Below are 17,663 nucleotides of genomic sequence, written 5' to 3'. Positions count from 1 at the left end.
AAGAGTCCTTTAACCAGTACCAGGGTCGCAGAAGTATTGAAGAGTCCTTACAAAACAATGCTATACGAAGTTGAGACGTTTGAAGCTGAAAGGTTTTTCCATTCCGTTCCATTTCAAAGAAAGCCATTGTATAGATTACTTTAGTGAGAAACATTTCATTTTTCATGTTTTACTATAAAACAAAGTCTTCCACCGTATCTGTCTGTCTGTTCGTGATAAACTGAAATACTACTTACTGGACGGGTTTTCGTGCGGTTTTGACCAATAGATTATAGAATACTAGCGGACGCCCGCGACTTCATCCGCGATAAAAAGTAGCCTATTTGTTAATCCATCCTATAATATATCTCAATACCAAATTTCAGCTAATTCGGTTAAGTAGTCGAGGCGTGAAAGAGTAACAAACATTCATATCATTAAAATCATCAGTTTTCGCAAATCTAGGAAAACCATGGATTATCGTGCGTTGCTGCGCAATACAAGATTTTAGGTATCAATAGTAACGTAGGGGCGCAGCGGCAAGGCTTAACGCCGCGTGCGAGCATACTTTAAGTACCAACCTGCTCGTAGCGGCCACAGATAATTTTCGACTCACAAAGATTGCGTCGGACTGTAGTTACATACGTAATTACGTACCTTTGTCGTCGGCCCTGAACTCGGCCTCCAGTTCGGCCTTCGAAGGCTCCGGTTCCTGCGTCGCCGTTGGCTTGCTGACCGCCTTCATGCTAATGGATTGCCTGGTCTTGTGTCCTCGGAACACCGCCTGGATCTTCGTCGCCGCTTGCTCCTCCGACTTGTCCTCCTCTGATGGTTCTTTTGGTTTCTCTTCTGTAAACAAACGTTTTATCATTATTAGTTGGCTTTAACTGCCAGGCCTGCCTAATTATAGGATGATATGGAGCTTAGACCCACCAATCTGCACCAATGGCGGGGTTAGGATGACAATGATCTAATTCTACTAGGTACCAGTAGCGAATGCTGAAATTTTGTAATATGTAACCCAATGACGTGTTTGTAGTCATGCGCGCAGTTTATTGTAAATATTGTAGAAATGCTTTGGTAATATTAAATATACTTGTTTCGAGCTTATAAATTAAACAATAATTATGATTAAGTACGAGAATGTATGGATTTTTAAAAGGTAAGCCGCTAGTAATCAGGTTATTTAGACTCCAGGCTGCTGCTAGGTACTCTACTAAACTATTTAACGAACACTGTCAGATGTTAATGATAATGACCGGAACCTCAGACTAATTACTAATGGACCTGCCTCGCTAGACGTTATTCTGTCAAAGTATATGATCAACGATTATAAAACCTGTCTATATAGAATCGATGTTTCTTAGTTGTAATTGTGTAAATAGCTCCGCAAAAACACCTTTTTGTGTAGTTGAATGGTGTAAAAAACGGTGAATAACTTCTAATTTAGTATAAGACAAAATATCTAAAGCTAGTTCTATATAAGAACGAGTATCCAAACCTCCTCTAATAGGATCTTACCAAATTTGGCTAGGCAGAGCAAACAACACGAGCAGAAAAGGGGAGTGTTGATCGATCGTCAAGGAATTCCTTAACCCTACATCCAGTAGTCACAAGTCCTGGACTCTGCTCGGAGTTATTCTCTCTACCATGCGATGGATCCAGCACCTGCACGGTGAATTCATGGAGTGCTAATATATTCTCCTACCTAACAAGCTACGTCTTTTATGAGTAACATAGGCAAGTTTAATCCTCGTATTCCCACAGGAACGAGAACTAATTTCAGTAACAAACTGTAAGAAATAGTTTCATAAACATACAATAAAGTGTACGCAAAACATTTTGCAGACTAAAATATTCCACGGACGTAACCTAATTTCTTTTGTCCCTTGACATCCATTCACGGGAACGAGCCTCAAAATAAAAGTTTACCCAGAAGCTTCTCCACTTAAATATTTAAACGGAATTGTATGTCTTTTATATTCAGACGTTTCACTATTTATGTGAAAGAGTTTCCAACTTCAGCGCGCTGGTAATTCCGAAGTTAAATAGAGTGAGAACTGGAGTTGAAGGCATTAAATAATTTCATTTCTGTTGCGCCATTTTGTACGCTAACACTCAAAAATATAAATATTAATATGTACTGTGATCGCCTCTGCGGCGCGGTGGTAACCAAGACGGAGGTCCTGTGTTCGATTCCAGGTTGGGCCGATTGAGGTTTTCTTAATTGGTTCAGGTCTGGCTGGTGGGAGGCCTCACCCAAATCAAATCAAATCAAAAATCATTTATTTCAAGTAGGCTCAGTTTACAAGCACTTTTGACCCGGAATTAGTTACTACCCTACCGACCAAGATGTACCGCCAAGGGATTTAGCGTTCTAGTACGATGTCATGTAGAAAACAGCCGAAAGGATGGATTTTCATCCTCCTGCTAACAAGTTAGCCCGCTTCCATCTTAGATTGCATCATCACTTACCATCAGGTGAGATTATAGTCAAGGGCTAACATCTAAATATTAAAGAAAAACTATATTATAGAATAAACACCATTTACAAGTACCTAATAAGGACTACTCTTACCATAATAATTGCAAGCTTCCGACCGAATTGTCATTTATTTAGGCCACGGCGGCCAATCAGTTTGAGATTAACCATGTACGCAGGTAATATTATAGCTGTGCTTGCGCATGCACAAGTGTATGCGCAAGCACAGGTGCACTCTCTATTCCTTCACGACACGACTGGTGAAAGATCAGGCGCAGGACTGATGGCTTTACGTGCTTTCCGAAGCAAGGGGAAGTACTAACACCGCCGACTTCCCAACTCCAAGCTAATATTAAGATTTTTCTTGTACGAAAAATCACAATAACTTTTTTTGTTTGCCTGACCCGGGATTCGAGCCCTGGACCTCATTATCCGTAGCTGAACCAGCTAACCACGAAATCAGTCTCCCTCCTACTATAGGTAAATAAGGTAGCCAATTATAATAGAGTTTCTAGAACACACGGGAACAGGAACTATGTGGATGAAATCGGACGTCCGTTAATTAAGCTATAAGTAAAGGAATATACAAGAAGAACCAAAATCTATGATTTCTTTTTAAGCAAAACTCTGCGTACGTTTCAAAATTTATGTGTCTCAAACTTTTGGCACTTTCTTGCTATATTTTTGCATCTTAATCAGCAGTCTTTGGCACTGTTTCAAAGCATCCATTCTGCAGATTGGTCTTGTGAATGAGAGGCAAGAATCTATACCGACGTAAAATGTGCCACCTTGAGTTTTGTAACCCATTTTTGACTTTAAAGCGCTAGTAGGCAATGCAAAAAACTAATTGGGGCAAAGATTTTATATTAATCTTGGAACTGTCTATACTAATATTATAAAGCTGAAGAGTTTGTTTGTTTGTTTGATTGAACGCGCTAATCTCAGGAACTACTGGTTCGATTTGAAAAATTCTTTCAGTGTTAGATAGCCCATTTATCGAGGAATGCTATAAGCTTTATTTTATCCCCGTGTTTTTAAGGGAACGGGAACCACGCAGGTGAAACCGCGCGGCGTCTACTAGTACCTTCATATAATCATTGACAAGTTAACTCTTAACTGAGTTCTCGCCTGATGTTAAACACATCGTTTCAACTCTCAGATTGACGAGTATCTTTGAATTAATAAGTTTATTCTATATTTAATTTTAACTTACAAGTGATTACCATCAAGTTAATTTTCCGTGAGTAGCTTCATCTCGATGAGACGTTCAACTTTTTTATTTACGCAAATTCTTGATTTTGGTCGCTAACTGGGATAACAAGTCATGAAAATTTCTGAGCGTCAGAACTAGACAATGTATCACGCAATTTGTAGAACATTGTGGCTGTTTAGTTGTATAACTATTAAAATAAGCAACAGGAAAGAAACAGCTGGTTATTAACAGTAGTAAAGTAGTAAGAAACAGAGCCGTGAATTATACCTGTACGTAGTGCACGGCATATGCTGAGATCTACACCCTTTCTTTTTAGAGGTTACAAACAGACATGCTGTCTTTAAGGTAATTTACTTGTCTGTAACTTTTAAATCTGAATAATTTTTGTTTTCTTCTTTCTTTCTTTCTAGTAGTAGTAATCGAATACCCATTAAAATAAGATGATAACGATGAAATATGTCACTTTTAATTACTTAAATTCTGTTAAGCTCAATGCAGAGTCTTACTGCGTATCCAGCGGCTGGACAATTTGGTAACTTATAATTAACAGTGCAGTAGACTAATGCAAGTTACAGAATGGAAACCAAGCACAACGCTTGCTGCAGTTTGTAATAAGTAATAAGCAACTACAGCGTTTCACATAACTGGGGCATATTAGTATTATCCTGGGAATGGCGTACATTGCACATTTATGAAGACCCGACCGACCCCGGCTTCACGTGGTTAAGAAGTAAAAATGTGTTGAGGTTTTTATCGAATGCGAAAAAAGTTGGAACACTGATGACAATTCCACAGCTTTTTTTGGTATTGTAAACTTCAGTGGGGTGCTCATATAGAGACACTAACGGCAAAACGCTGCATAAATAAATTACTTTAAATAGTTTAAAAAAACTAAAAAACACGCTTTTAACGTCATCAACCCATATTCGGCTCACTGCTGAGCTCGAGTCTCCTCTCAGAATGAGAGGGGAATAGTCCACCACGCTGGCCCAATGCGGATTGGCAGACTTCACACACGCAGAGAATTAAGATAATTCTCTGGTATGCAGGTTTCCTCACGATGTTTTCCTTCACCGATTGAGACACGTGATATTTAATTTCTAAAAATGCACACAACTGAAAAGTTGGAGGAGCATGCCCCGGACCGGAACCCACACCCGAATTGGACACCCACCGGAATTGGAGGCAGAGGTCATATCCACTGGGCTATCACGGCTTCGCAGAGGAATACGCTTTTAACATGCACTAAAAATTACAAATATTGGATTTAAGTCACGTGAGTATTTTTTCAGTATTCCTGTCAGTCCTTTCATTTGATATCCATATCATGGGGGCGGATTTCAAACAGCCAGTCTGCCATCTTGGGGACGCCGCCATGTTGGATTTCTAATGACGTTTCTTATGTAGACATTTATTGTAATCAGAAAGAACTCAGAGCGTGTGCAAAATTTTTACCCTAAAGAAGATTTTCTTACATACATAGTTACAAGTGAAAAAATAGACAGTACAGGTGGCTACTGCAGCTAAGCTTGTTTATTTGCGTAATTGTTTTATTTATACACTTTTACTGAAGTATACAAATGTCTTACTTTTAGTGGACTCAAAGGTGATAGCAAATATAAGAAAACTAATGTAGAACAAAGGTTATGATTCACAACACTTGTCAGGACAACTTAATTAACAAATCAAACTGTAACCAAAATAAGACCCTAGAATGGCAGAGAATGACCTTGAGTGAAGTCACGTACTTGCGAACGATGTGTGTAGGGTTAAAGGCGCCTTTTACTGATATCAAACACTCCCCTTTTCCACTCAAGTCACTCTCCCCGCCTATTCCAAGTAACCCATAAAGAATTACACAACAATAGATGTGGACTATTCGAACGCCACGAGCACACTGAAACCAACACCCAACACGAGATCGTGCGACGTCATATCCGTCACAGACTACTATTTCCAACACTAAACGGCGATAACATTACGGTATATTGCTGTGGCTCAAAGTTGCTAAAAATATAAAACTAAGCCTACTTGAAATAAACAAACTTGAACGATGATTATGTATCTGTCACACTACAGAGATTTTAAGCTACGGTATTGCTTTTATCGCGAACTTTGAGCGCGGCGACCGAATCAAGAAATTCCATAACGTGTCTGTGGGTGTCTGCCACGCTACTTGTCTGTGACGCACTGTGTCTGTAGATATAAGCGGACCTTAACTTGTTGTTATTTATATAACAAAAGATAAATCAAACCTGTCCGACCAGCTGCAGTATCAGTAAATAGCTAAAGCCGGTAGGTGGTTATAAAATTCAGAACGTGGCAAAATAATTTTGCATTTTCCAACACAAAGAATCCTTAAGTAGACTGCGCTGCCGCGAATGCCAAAAAGAGAGTATTATGTTGTAGGATGTAGGTAATACTTTGCGTTGATATATTTTATTCAGAGAAATACCTGTTTGAATTTACTTTTGCAGAGATTTAGTAGCAGAGTTATTTGTGGTAGTAGAAATACGTGTTAAAACTACACCCATCCTACTAATATTATAAACGCGAATGTTTGGGTGTATGTTTGGATGTTTGTTACTCTTTCACGCCTCAACTACTGAACCGAATTAGCTGAAATTTGGTGTTAAGATATATTATAGCCTGGATTAACACATAGACTACTTTTTATCCCGGAAAATCCGTGGTTCTCGAGGGATTTCTGAAAAACTAAATTTCACGCGGAAGAAGTCGCGGGCGTCCGCTAGTTTAATATAATTTTAATAAACATAACTTAATCTACTTGAGCCGTGATAGCCCAGTGGATATGACCTCTGCCTCCGATTCCGGAGGGGAGCATACACCTCCAACTTTTCAGTTGTGTGCATTTTAAGAATTAAATATCACGTGTCTCAAACACGGAACAAAGGGAAGCTAGGCAGAGTGGCGCCGTAGCCCGTAACGCGTTACATTACCAAATGGTTTACCATTAGTAGTTATTTCATCAAAAATTCAAAACCCTGAGCCGAAACTAAAATTGTAAACATCACTCACGATGACATTACGAGGATTCTAATAAACATATCCATTTAAAACCTTCTTCTTCTTTCTCGTTATACTCTTGACAGAGTGGTAGTGGTATATATTTGGTGGTATATATTTGGGAGTAGTGGCAAGCCTCTGACGCCAGTCTTCCCTTATAGTCTGGCAAGTTCGTTGATGATATGCGGGCGACGAGGGGAAAGACTGCGCGGATATGTGTGAAGTGAGATGCGTTAGTCGTGGGTTTTTCGTTCATCGCTACACGCCCCCCGGCCCGCTCCCGCATCGGGAGTGTTACGAACGAGGTTGCCAAGCTATAGTGTGGCTCTCCGAGCCTACGGTATTTAAAACCTAAATAAAAATAAAAAAGTGGCATAAAAAAGTTGTATACAAAATGAATAATAATGAAAGTATTTACTTACTAGCTGATGTCACGCGGTTTTACCCGCGTGGTTCCCGTTCCCGTAGGAAAACGGGGATAATATATAGCCTATAGCCTTCCTCGATAATCTTCCTCTATCTAACACTGAAAAAATATTTCAAATCGAACCAGTAGTTCCTGAGTTAAGCGCGTTCAAACAAACAAACTCTTCAGCTTTATATATTAGTATACATTTTTTTAGTTAGCGACCAAGTCGCTAACTATGGGCCTCATAAGAAGGCTCAGAGTCACACAGCGGGCGATGGAACGAGCTATGTTAGGAGTATCTTTGCGTGATCGAATCAGAAATGAGGAGATCCGCAGAAGAACCAAAGTCACCGACATAGCTCAACGAGTTGCGAAGCTGAAGTGGCAATGGGCGGGGCACATAGTTCGAAGAGCCGATGGACGTTGGGGTCACAAAGTGCTGGAATGGCGACCCCGCACTAGTAAGCGCAGTGTTGGCCGACCCCCCACCAGGTGGACTGACGACATCAAGCGAGTCGCAGGGATTCGCTGGATGCAGGTGGCTCAGTATCGTGATGTTTGGAAGTCCTTACAAAAGGCCTATGTCCTGCAGTGGACGTCCATTGGCTGATATGATGATGATGATGATGATGATACATTTTTTTGGAAAATTGTGAAAAATACCGATTTTAAACGTAATATACCTAACGACGTTTCAAAATTGCACATAGCTTTCTAGATTTATGTTAATGCAAACTTTATCTTAACACCGGGCAAAATCAGGTTAAAATAAACCGTAATTAGTGACCTAACACTTACCCAACACATAATTTACCTGATTCGTGTAATTTGGAAGTCAAAAAGCCGTACCTGTAGTTGAATAAAATTAAGCGTGCTTTCTCGTTTATTATTCTTTAAGGGCCTACCTTTGGACTTGAAAATGTAAAATTTTATACCTTTTTTGTGATGTCAAGAAAGAGATAATATTGCTACGAAAAAATCGCTAAAATTAACTCTAGAATAGATGATGATAATTGAAGGTGAGAATCGCGCAATATGCGCGACTCTAAAATTTCCAAAAGTTTCTAAAATTTCCACGTGTTTGGAAACTTAAAAGGTTGATTAAATTTATTATTTTTGTCTTTGGATGTAGCCCACCTAAACAGTTTAGTAATCTGTAGTTGGCACATTCACTTATAGAATTCAAAGAATTCAAAAGAGAAACGCTGGTGTTTGAGAATATGATTTTCCAAATATGGCGGAAAAATACGTTTAAACAAATACCAAAGCCACCACGTTTTAAATTCCTTATTAGCCTGCCTTATTTACTTATAGTACCGAACCTAACAGCTAACAAATTTAAGTTTTTATACAATGGGGAAAGCCCTGACAAACTCCATAATTTTATTTGTAGATTTAATACTGTATAAAACAAACGTCATATTATTGTGTTAAAATAAATAAAAATAAAATAGTTTCCAACTAAAATCGTATATTATATGAATTGAGGCGGGCCCTTAATATGAGGTTTCGTAGGTACTTCCCACAGTGATTGCTTTTAACTTGTTGTGTGTATAAATTATTGTATGGAATCACGCGATATTTTATGCTGGCATTGTATGAAAAGAAATACTTTTTTATGGATTTTTTTTGGAGTCAATATTTACGTAATAAACATTATTTACGCGTGATTTTATTATTTAATACTATTTTTGTAGTCTCACGTGATGACAAGTAATTGTAGAGCTTAAGTTTTTTTTTTTTTTACAAGACTACAATCTCACCGGATGGTAAGTGATGATCCAATATTATATGGAAGCTAGCTAACTTGTTACAATAAACATCGATTCAAAATAACATTTCAGGTTTTAACTGAATAAACGTATTAATTGGAGTTTGAATTCAATCCAGGCTGATTTTCTAGGACTTGTAATAGGATATGAATGGAAACACGTCTTTGAAAGTCGAGCCATTTCAGAAATTATATATTACTAAATTGAGCAAACCTAGAAATCAAATCGAGCAAAACAAACACAATCATACCGGAGAGTAGAAAGCATTTTTATTTACTCGTAACTTGTAAGTTAAATTAAACGTCTGATTCCACAAGAAAACCAATTAACCAACATAAAATAATGCTATAAGTACAATGATATGATATTTTATTACTATAAATATGTTACGTGCTTACAAAATCGTACGATAAATAATTTTTACACTTCATAAACACACAACTCAACATTGTAGACAATATTTATGTATTGTGTGTTTAAATAATGTCATTGTAACAAATGTCGCATTCAGTAAGCTCTAATCTTTGTTTTATTAAAACTAGTCGTGTATTCTACGTAAAAAACATGTAATTTTAAAACTACCCGCTATTTAGCAATTATTTATTTTGATTTTATGTAAAATTTAAGTCAGTAATTAGTCTGTGCAGACGTGAATAATTACCTTAGTGAGTTAATTGTATTTCTCATGTTATCGCCGTGTGACTTGCGGTACAGACGGCTTCAGTGTGCTCGTGGCGTTCGAGCCGTCCACATCTCTTGTTGTGTAATTCTTTATGTGTTACTTGAGATAGGTGGGGAGGGTGACTTGAGTGGAAAAGGGGAGTGTTTGATATCAGTCAAAGGATCCTTTAATCCTACACACATCGTTCACAAGTACGTGACTCCACTCAAGGTCATTCTCTGCCATTCTAGGCTCTTATTTTGGTTACAGTTTGATTTGTTAATTAAGTTGTCCTGACAAGTGTTGTGAAACATAACCTTTGTTCAACATTAGTTTTCTTATATTTGTAATCACTTTTGAGTCCTATAATACTCATATAAGTGAATTTAATGTAATTATTATGAGAAAAATAAAGAATTTAAACCAGAAATAACTTTCGATGTTTAATAAGCGACTACCAGCCGTTTTCAATAACCTATCTATCCGCCATTTCGCATACTAAAGTTAAGAAAATCTATCTTTCCGTTCTTATCTGCTTTTCAATAACCAACTAACAGATAGTTTGACCATGTAAATATAGTTTGACTGTTACTGATAATCGAGGATAGCTATCTATCCGTAATCTTGGGTATTGTAAACGGCCGTAAATGAATTTAAGACAATTATGCACATTGCCGATGGACGTTGGGGTCCCAAAGAGCTGGAATGGCGACCCCGCACTATTAAGCGCAGTGTTGGTCGACCTCTCACCAGGTGGACTGACGACATCAAGCGAGTCGCAGGGATTCGCTGAATGTAGGTGGCTTAGTATCGTGATGTTTGGAAGTCCCTACAAAAGGCCTATGTTCTGCAGTGAACGTCCATCGGCTGAATGATGATGATGATGATGATGATTATGATGATGATGATGCACATTTGTCCGCTCCAGGTTTGATGCTCTAGTGCCCTATCTATTGTATAAAAAATCATTGTTTATGTAACGAAAAAAATACCAACCTTAATCACTCCACTCTCGCATAGTCCATTAGGATTTACGGCCCGACGAGAATGTAAAGTGGTACACACAAAAATACACAGTACGTGAAAATGGACCAATCTCTTCGGAAAATTCGCTTTACACTACGAATATTCGAAATACAGAGTACGTTTAACAATGCAGTTATTTTACACACGGCAGAGAGACCGCCAAGTTCGCAAAAAAAATGTAAATATGCGAAACTGGCTGATATTCGCTAAAACAAAACCTACCTATGTAGCGAAGGTAAACATTCCCGGATGAAATCCAGCTATTTCCCTATTCACTAACTTTGCTCTCTTAGCCACCTCATATAATTATTAATTATATAAAATCAATGACAACCGCAATTTTCGTAACTTGGAAAAATTAAGGACTTTCCATACAAACTTTCAACCCCTATTTCAGCCCATTCTGATTTAATTTTCGCAATTAAAAGAATCATTTAGCCGTTTAAAGTGTTTTTAGATAGCATGGGAACGATGACAATCGTCTGTATGACTTTCATTATACGTAGGTACTATTATCGTGAATCGCGGCAAACTTTCATGAGTGAAACGAACTGTCACCCGCACCATCCTACATGAAACGAACTACATGCATCGAATAGGGTCTCAAATCGTAGATACATGTAGTTCGTTTCATGTAGGATATATATAATAGTAGTAGTAGGGCTCAAATCTCGCCAAGTTTCATTTAAATTCATTCAATAGTTTCAGCGTGATACCCGGTCAACATTAAATATACGGTCAGAATAACAAACAAAAAATAAATTTAGGCTTCAATATCGATTATATGCCCTGTAACTAAAATTTTCAAAAAATGTTCAATGTACAGAATTTGACTTGTTACAGTTTTATTATAAGTATAGATATTATAGATTTTGTAAAAGGTATATATGAGGTAAAAATATCTTACCGAGTACAAATTGTCTATGCACGCCTCTAGTTTAAAGCTTTACAATATTTCTAGTTTAAATGCAAACTGAAGATCACAAAAAACTTTGATTTAATAAATACACTTATCAAATTATCGTAACTCAGGGGATGAAAAGTTTCACTAAGTTTCACAATTTCGCGTGCAATTTCAACTTTATATAAATGTTAACTAAATTAGTACAAGAAGAACAGAGCGAGCCGAGACGGATTAATTGGATATCCACTGAATATAATGGAATTAAAAATTATATCCAATTAAAGTGAGAAGTAGGTATACATATTACATCCACTTTTGTTTTATCTACGTGAAAACTTTCATCCCCTTTTTAAAACCCATTACATTTCATATTTTTACGATTATTATAAAGTACCCGATGTCCCACGGTTTCATCTGCGTAGTTCCCGTTCTCGTGGGATTTCGGAGTAAAGTTTGTAAAGTTGTAGGGATTCTTTGGATCTAGAGAACCGATTAATTAAATTCTTTTACCAATAGAAAGCCAATAGGGTAGTTGACTCTTAACTTTAATATAAACAATTATTGTTTATATTAAACATTTCACGAAGTACATGGAATAAAGGTCCGAAATATATCGATATTAATAAATTAAAGTTAAGGGTTTCTTGTAATTAAAAATACACTGAATTAAAAAAAAACTGAAATTAAAAAAAATGTTAACTAATATTTTTGTCAAACGCTCAGTTTGTAAGGGATTTGTTATAGTGACGTCATGAAACAGTTGAAATATAGACCATCATGGCCGACAGGCGTTTTGATTCGTATTGTCAAAAACATAACTATTTAAAAATTTAATTTTTCATGTAATCACGTTTAAAAAAAATATGATAGGTAATTATAACGATATTGAATAAGTTTAAGACCATTTAAAAAAGGATAGTACTATATTTTGTCCTCGAATTACAGCCCCCTAGTCAAGTGGCACGTCGATTCTCTTTCTACGATCGGTAACGCTTCGAAAACTAGAAAAATGTATGGGAATGACAGATCTTGATCACGTGACCTGTCGATAACAAATGTCATTCCCATACATCTTTCTAGTTTTCGAAGCGTTAGCGATCATAGAAAGAGAAGCGACGTGCTACTTGGCTAAAGGTGCCGGAACGGAAACCACGCGGGTGAATTCGCACGGCGTCTGCGAGTATATTATAAACTACCGCAAAGCCTTTAATAATAAATTCCGTTGTATTCCGCGAAAACTTGGCAACGTCACACATATCCTCAGACCAATTATTGTATAGGACCTGCCTCGCTAGACGTTACTTTTCTGTCAAAGTATATGATCAACGATCTAATGCGATTATAAAAACTGTCTCTACAGAATCGATGTTAAATAGTTGTAATCGTGTTCGTCGGTTAAAGAGCTCCGTAATAATACCTTTTTGGGTAATTGAATTGTGTAAAAAACGGGCAAAAACTTCTAGTTTAGTATAAGATATATACCAAATCTAAGCTCGTTTTCCTTAGAAAATGACAGACAATTGTGTTCGTGACTATGAGTGCGATACAGGTCCTTCTATAATTGGTCTGAGCACATATCCGACTAAATACAGTAAGCGCATGTTGTGTTATATTAACTACTGACGGGGTGGTCACCCTACGTAGCAGTGTAATGTGAAAATGTAATTAAAATATAATGGAGACCGCAGTGCAACGTGCAGTCAGGGAGCATACCGGGTAAGTACTGCATAATTTTCGTTATGAACTGTCCGCAAGTCTATTTATTTATATATCTACAGAATTATATCTTATGTAATGTCATAAAGAGGTAAAGCCTTTGCATTCTGTAAAGTGACATCGCTCATTTCCATGGCAACTTCGTTCTTAGTGACGTTTTATTTTTGACATCCCAAAGTAGTTCAAACTTGCTATAGCTTGGTATTTGGCATCGCTCGATGGTCCGCGCGGACTGGTTAGCGATGAATGAAAATCCACGACTGATGCACCTAACTTCCCCGCATGCACGATGACACACCCGGGCAGTCCTTCCCCCCGTCGCCCGCATATCATGGGAATGTCATCAACGAACTTGCCAGACTATAGAGGTGAATATTCCATCGACGAGTAGCGGAATCACACCCAAGTTTGCAAATGAGCCTCATATCTGTATCCTACTGAACCGAGTTTGAAAATCCTTTTACCAATAGTAGGTAAGCCACGTTATTTGTTAGTATCTATGAGCTGTAGGGGTGTTTGTTTATTGTAAGGATGAAAATTTCGCTAGCGAAGCCTAACCAACCTGGTTAGCCGTCCAAAATGAAGTACCTCATTACGTGCCATCCCAACGATTGCAAACGCTTCGAAAAGTACAAAAATGTTAGGAATGAAATTTGCTATCGATAGGTCACGTGATCAAGATCTGTCATTCCCATACATTTTTAATTTTCGAAGCGTTTGGGATTGTAGAAAGAAAATCGACTTGCCACTTGGCTACAGCGGCAGGGTCTTTTTCATGTGTCACGGCGATTTTCTACAAACGCAAACGCTTCGAAAATTAAAAATGTAAAGGTGGGTACAGATTGGTGCAAAGCAACATGTAATGTAATATTCTGCCTTACATTGCATGTTCCCTGCTGCCTTGGACATGTGGCGCGCGCGGTACGCGTATTGACTACGAATCAGTCGGCTCTGTCCTGCGCACACTGCGCGCTTCTTTGTGTTCGTACCAAAAACCGACAAATCTCGGAACAAACCGCGCACGAGTTGTAACGCTCGGATCGAGCGCGACCCAGGCGCAGTTCGTGCGCGCGAGGCGTCCAAACCACGAGCATTCGTGATACATTGCAGCAATGTGGACGTCAAATTCTTGCATTGCATGTTGCATTGCACCAATCTGTACCCACCTTAATAAAGAAAATTGACGTGCCACTTGACTAGATGCTGTTTCGTTCTCAAACATATATCGCAGCCATAAAGTCAAAAAACGAATGATACACAAAGATTTGTTGAACGACATAAAACAGTTTTAACTTATAACCAGACATCAGTATTTCAAACATGTAAAATTCACATTGTACGAGACAGTTTGGCACATAAATTCACCGTGTATTCCTGGCAGCTTTAAAGTTCATTTTCATTGTGGTGTGTGATTTATATTGTACTATATTGTACTATGTTGTACTATGTACATGAAACTGGGTTATGTAGAACGTTTTGCGGTTGGGGCTTGACAACTTTCATTAGAACACGCTGTGTGTGATAATTTTCTAATACATAGTTTTTTTCATATAATAATGCTATGTTTTTATAATTTTTGACTACTTTGTTAGTCTATTGATTAGCCTACCAACTTTGTAGTCTCAAATCCCAAGTCTCAGACTATTGATTTTTCTAATTCTTCATGTAAAGTAAAGGAATTGTAATAGTAGCGGAGCCCGGGATTCTACATTTGCAGTTATTAAAGCGTCATAGAGATCGATTAGATTTGGTAGATTAGATGGAAATATAAATGAATATACTTTTCGCTTTCAGAAAAAAAACTGCAGACTTTAACGGCAACTTTGATTACTTAGAAAATATTAGCGATTATTTTTGAGATTATTTCTTTCAAAATAAGTAAAAAATTACCCGCGCTTGTGGCTCGGATACTGAAGTATAAGGGTTTTACTATGTAACTTTGGAACCCTCCCATTCCATTGCGTTACGGTGAAATGGTTAAAATTTTGAAATGCACACCTTTTAGCTATCAACGAATCCACTTTATCCTTATCTGACATACTGGGTGAGTATTTTTGAAGATTTTTATATTTTTGGTTGCCTAAACGCACGTAAGAGCTCATAACCGGCAAGGTATAGTATCATATGTTCAAGTAACTGTAAAGTGCTCAAGTAACTGCAAAAATCCCCTCTTCGGCTCCCTTACTATAATTTCTTTTTCAAAGAAATTTACAGTACAAAACCGGAGTAAGGTTACAGAATTGTGTCGTAATAGTGGTCGTTAATGAATTTTACATGAACCCTAAACCCACCAACTCGCATTGGAGCAGCATGGTGATTCTAAGCTCCATATCACTCTTCCTACAGGGAGGGTGGACTGGCCCAATAGTGGGCCATTAAAATAAGCTAACAATGACTTTTGAATTTAAATAGTCTCGAAACCAGAATTTATACACTCTCAGTAGAACAATTAACTCTGGAACAACGGAATATAAAACACTAGTAATTAAGTTAACAGTTTAATACATTGGATATAACATTTTGTACGGGAAAATTTCATACCAGGGTAACAGCGCCTGTAATTAGCATAAAGTATAATATAACGAGTAAAAATACGCTACGAGGGAAGGCTTTTATGTAATTTAAAAGAGTAAAGACTTCAAAAAATTTTAAGGAAAATAATTTCGAGTTTTAATGCTTATAATAATGTTAATATGAGTAAAACTCAAAATTATTTTCTTTCTTTACTCTTATAATGTAAAACTTCATTAACATCATTAGCAACCGATATTCGGCTCACTGTTGAGCACGAGTCTTCTCCTTGATGGGATGAAATGAGAGGGGTTAGGCTAACAGTCCACGCCGGCCCAATTTTTCCTTCACTTTTTGAGACACGTGATATTTAATTTCATAAAAAAAATCGGTTGTTTGTAAAATCGGTTTACTGACGATAGTGAACATGACAACGTCATAAGAAAATACTGATGGAATGGTTGCATTTTTCAAAAGAAAATGTTCGTTTTTCTAAAATACTGTTTAATAATCTTCATAGACCAGAATATACTTTATTTCTAGTAAAAAAGTTGGCAACCCAAGAGCGAGGAAACAAAGCATGACGTCATCTTTTTTCGTGTGAATGTGCAGCCGGCTCCATCGAATTATCACTTGTCTCATACGGTGAAGGAAAACATCGTGAGGAAACCTGCATACCAAAGAATTTTCTTAATTCTATGTGTGTGTGATGTCTGCCAATCCGCATTGGGCCAGCGTGGTGGGCTATCTTAACCCCTCTCACTCTTAGAGGAAACTCGAGCTCAGTAGTGAGCCGAATATGGGTTGATGATGATGATGACAAGCATATAAAACAGGTGCGATTACGACTCTACCATAACCATTTTTGTACATATGAATTTCTCTATTTCGATTTCGATTTGAAATATTTTCTTGTTTCGTTCTTTTTAGACCCCTTTTTACGTAGTCGGGTCATAGTTTTTAAATTATATTTTTTAGTTCAGGATACGGTGTCTGAACTTATTTTAATACGTCTGTGGTCTATGCAGGAATTATAATATAAAACTTCACTAATTATATAGAATGAAGGTTTTCTGAAGAAAATCTTGGTCCACAAAGTTTACTTTTAGCAATAACCGGAAAGAAAAACAAGTCAAGTATACACTCAGAGCTGCTTATTACTTGTTGGAGTATACTTAAAAATTTAAAGACGCCCTGTGTGTTGGTATCTTGGAAGTTGTTCAAACTTCTTCAAGAGTGTTTTTTATTCACGACTCGGGTTTTCTTTGCTCCAGTTTCGTTATGTTTTGGATCATAATGACTCTTTATAAACTATCTGTTGTGGTATCTAAATCTCGGTGTGATTTTGAGCAAAATTTCTAATTTTGCATATTAACTTTAGTGGAAAGTGGAGCGTGCGTGTATTGACGACATTAGACGCAGGGCAGGGTGTGCAGGCGGTAAAAAGGTTAAAAGGCTTATGTACTGCAGTGGACGTCCGACTGATATGCTGATGATGAAACTTACAGTCACATTCGTTCTACACAGTATTTATGAGCTTAGATTTTGGGAAGCTTTCTCTAGATGTATTAATTTTCGTGATAGCCCAGTGGATATGACCTCTGCCACCGATTCCGGAGGGTGTGGGTTCCAATCCGGTCCGGGGCATGCACCTTCAACTTTTCAGTTGTGTGCATTTTAAGAAATTAAATGTCACGTGTCTCAATCGGTGAAGGAAAAGATCGTGAGGAAACCTGCATACCAGAGAATTATCTTAATTCTCTGTGTGTATGAAGACTGCCAATCCGCATTGGGCCAGCGTGGTGGACTATTGGCCTTACCCCTCTCATCCTGAAAGGAGACTCGAGCTCAGCAGTGAGCCGAATATGGGTTGATGACGATTAATTTTGGTTCTCTGTCTATATGTCTCTGGGTAGTACTAAAAAAAGATTTTCGTTTGAATTTAAGAAGGACGTTATGGTGT

At 37.6% G+C, this 17,663-nt stretch overlaps 1 protein-coding gene across 1 annotated transcript in view; it reads right to left on the bottom strand.

The window, feature by feature from the left end:
* LOC112051057 (obscurin) overlaps positions 1–17,663 on the bottom strand; it is a 169,919-nt gene that overhangs the window by 64,311 nt on the left and 87,945 nt on the right. The window contains exon 3 of the mRNA XM_024089519.2: positions 637–828. Within this exon, the coding sequence (XP_023945287.2) occupies positions 637–828 (192 nt within the window). The remainder of the gene's footprint in view (positions 1–636; positions 829–17,663) is intronic.

Source organism: Bicyclus anynana, chromosome 18, assembly GCF_947172395.1.
Source record: "Bicyclus anynana chromosome 18, ilBicAnyn1.1, whole genome shotgun sequence".
Taxonomy (NCBI): domain Eukaryota; kingdom Metazoa; phylum Arthropoda; class Insecta; order Lepidoptera; family Nymphalidae; genus Bicyclus; species Bicyclus anynana.
This window is presented reverse-complemented; position numbering and strand designations above follow the sequence as displayed.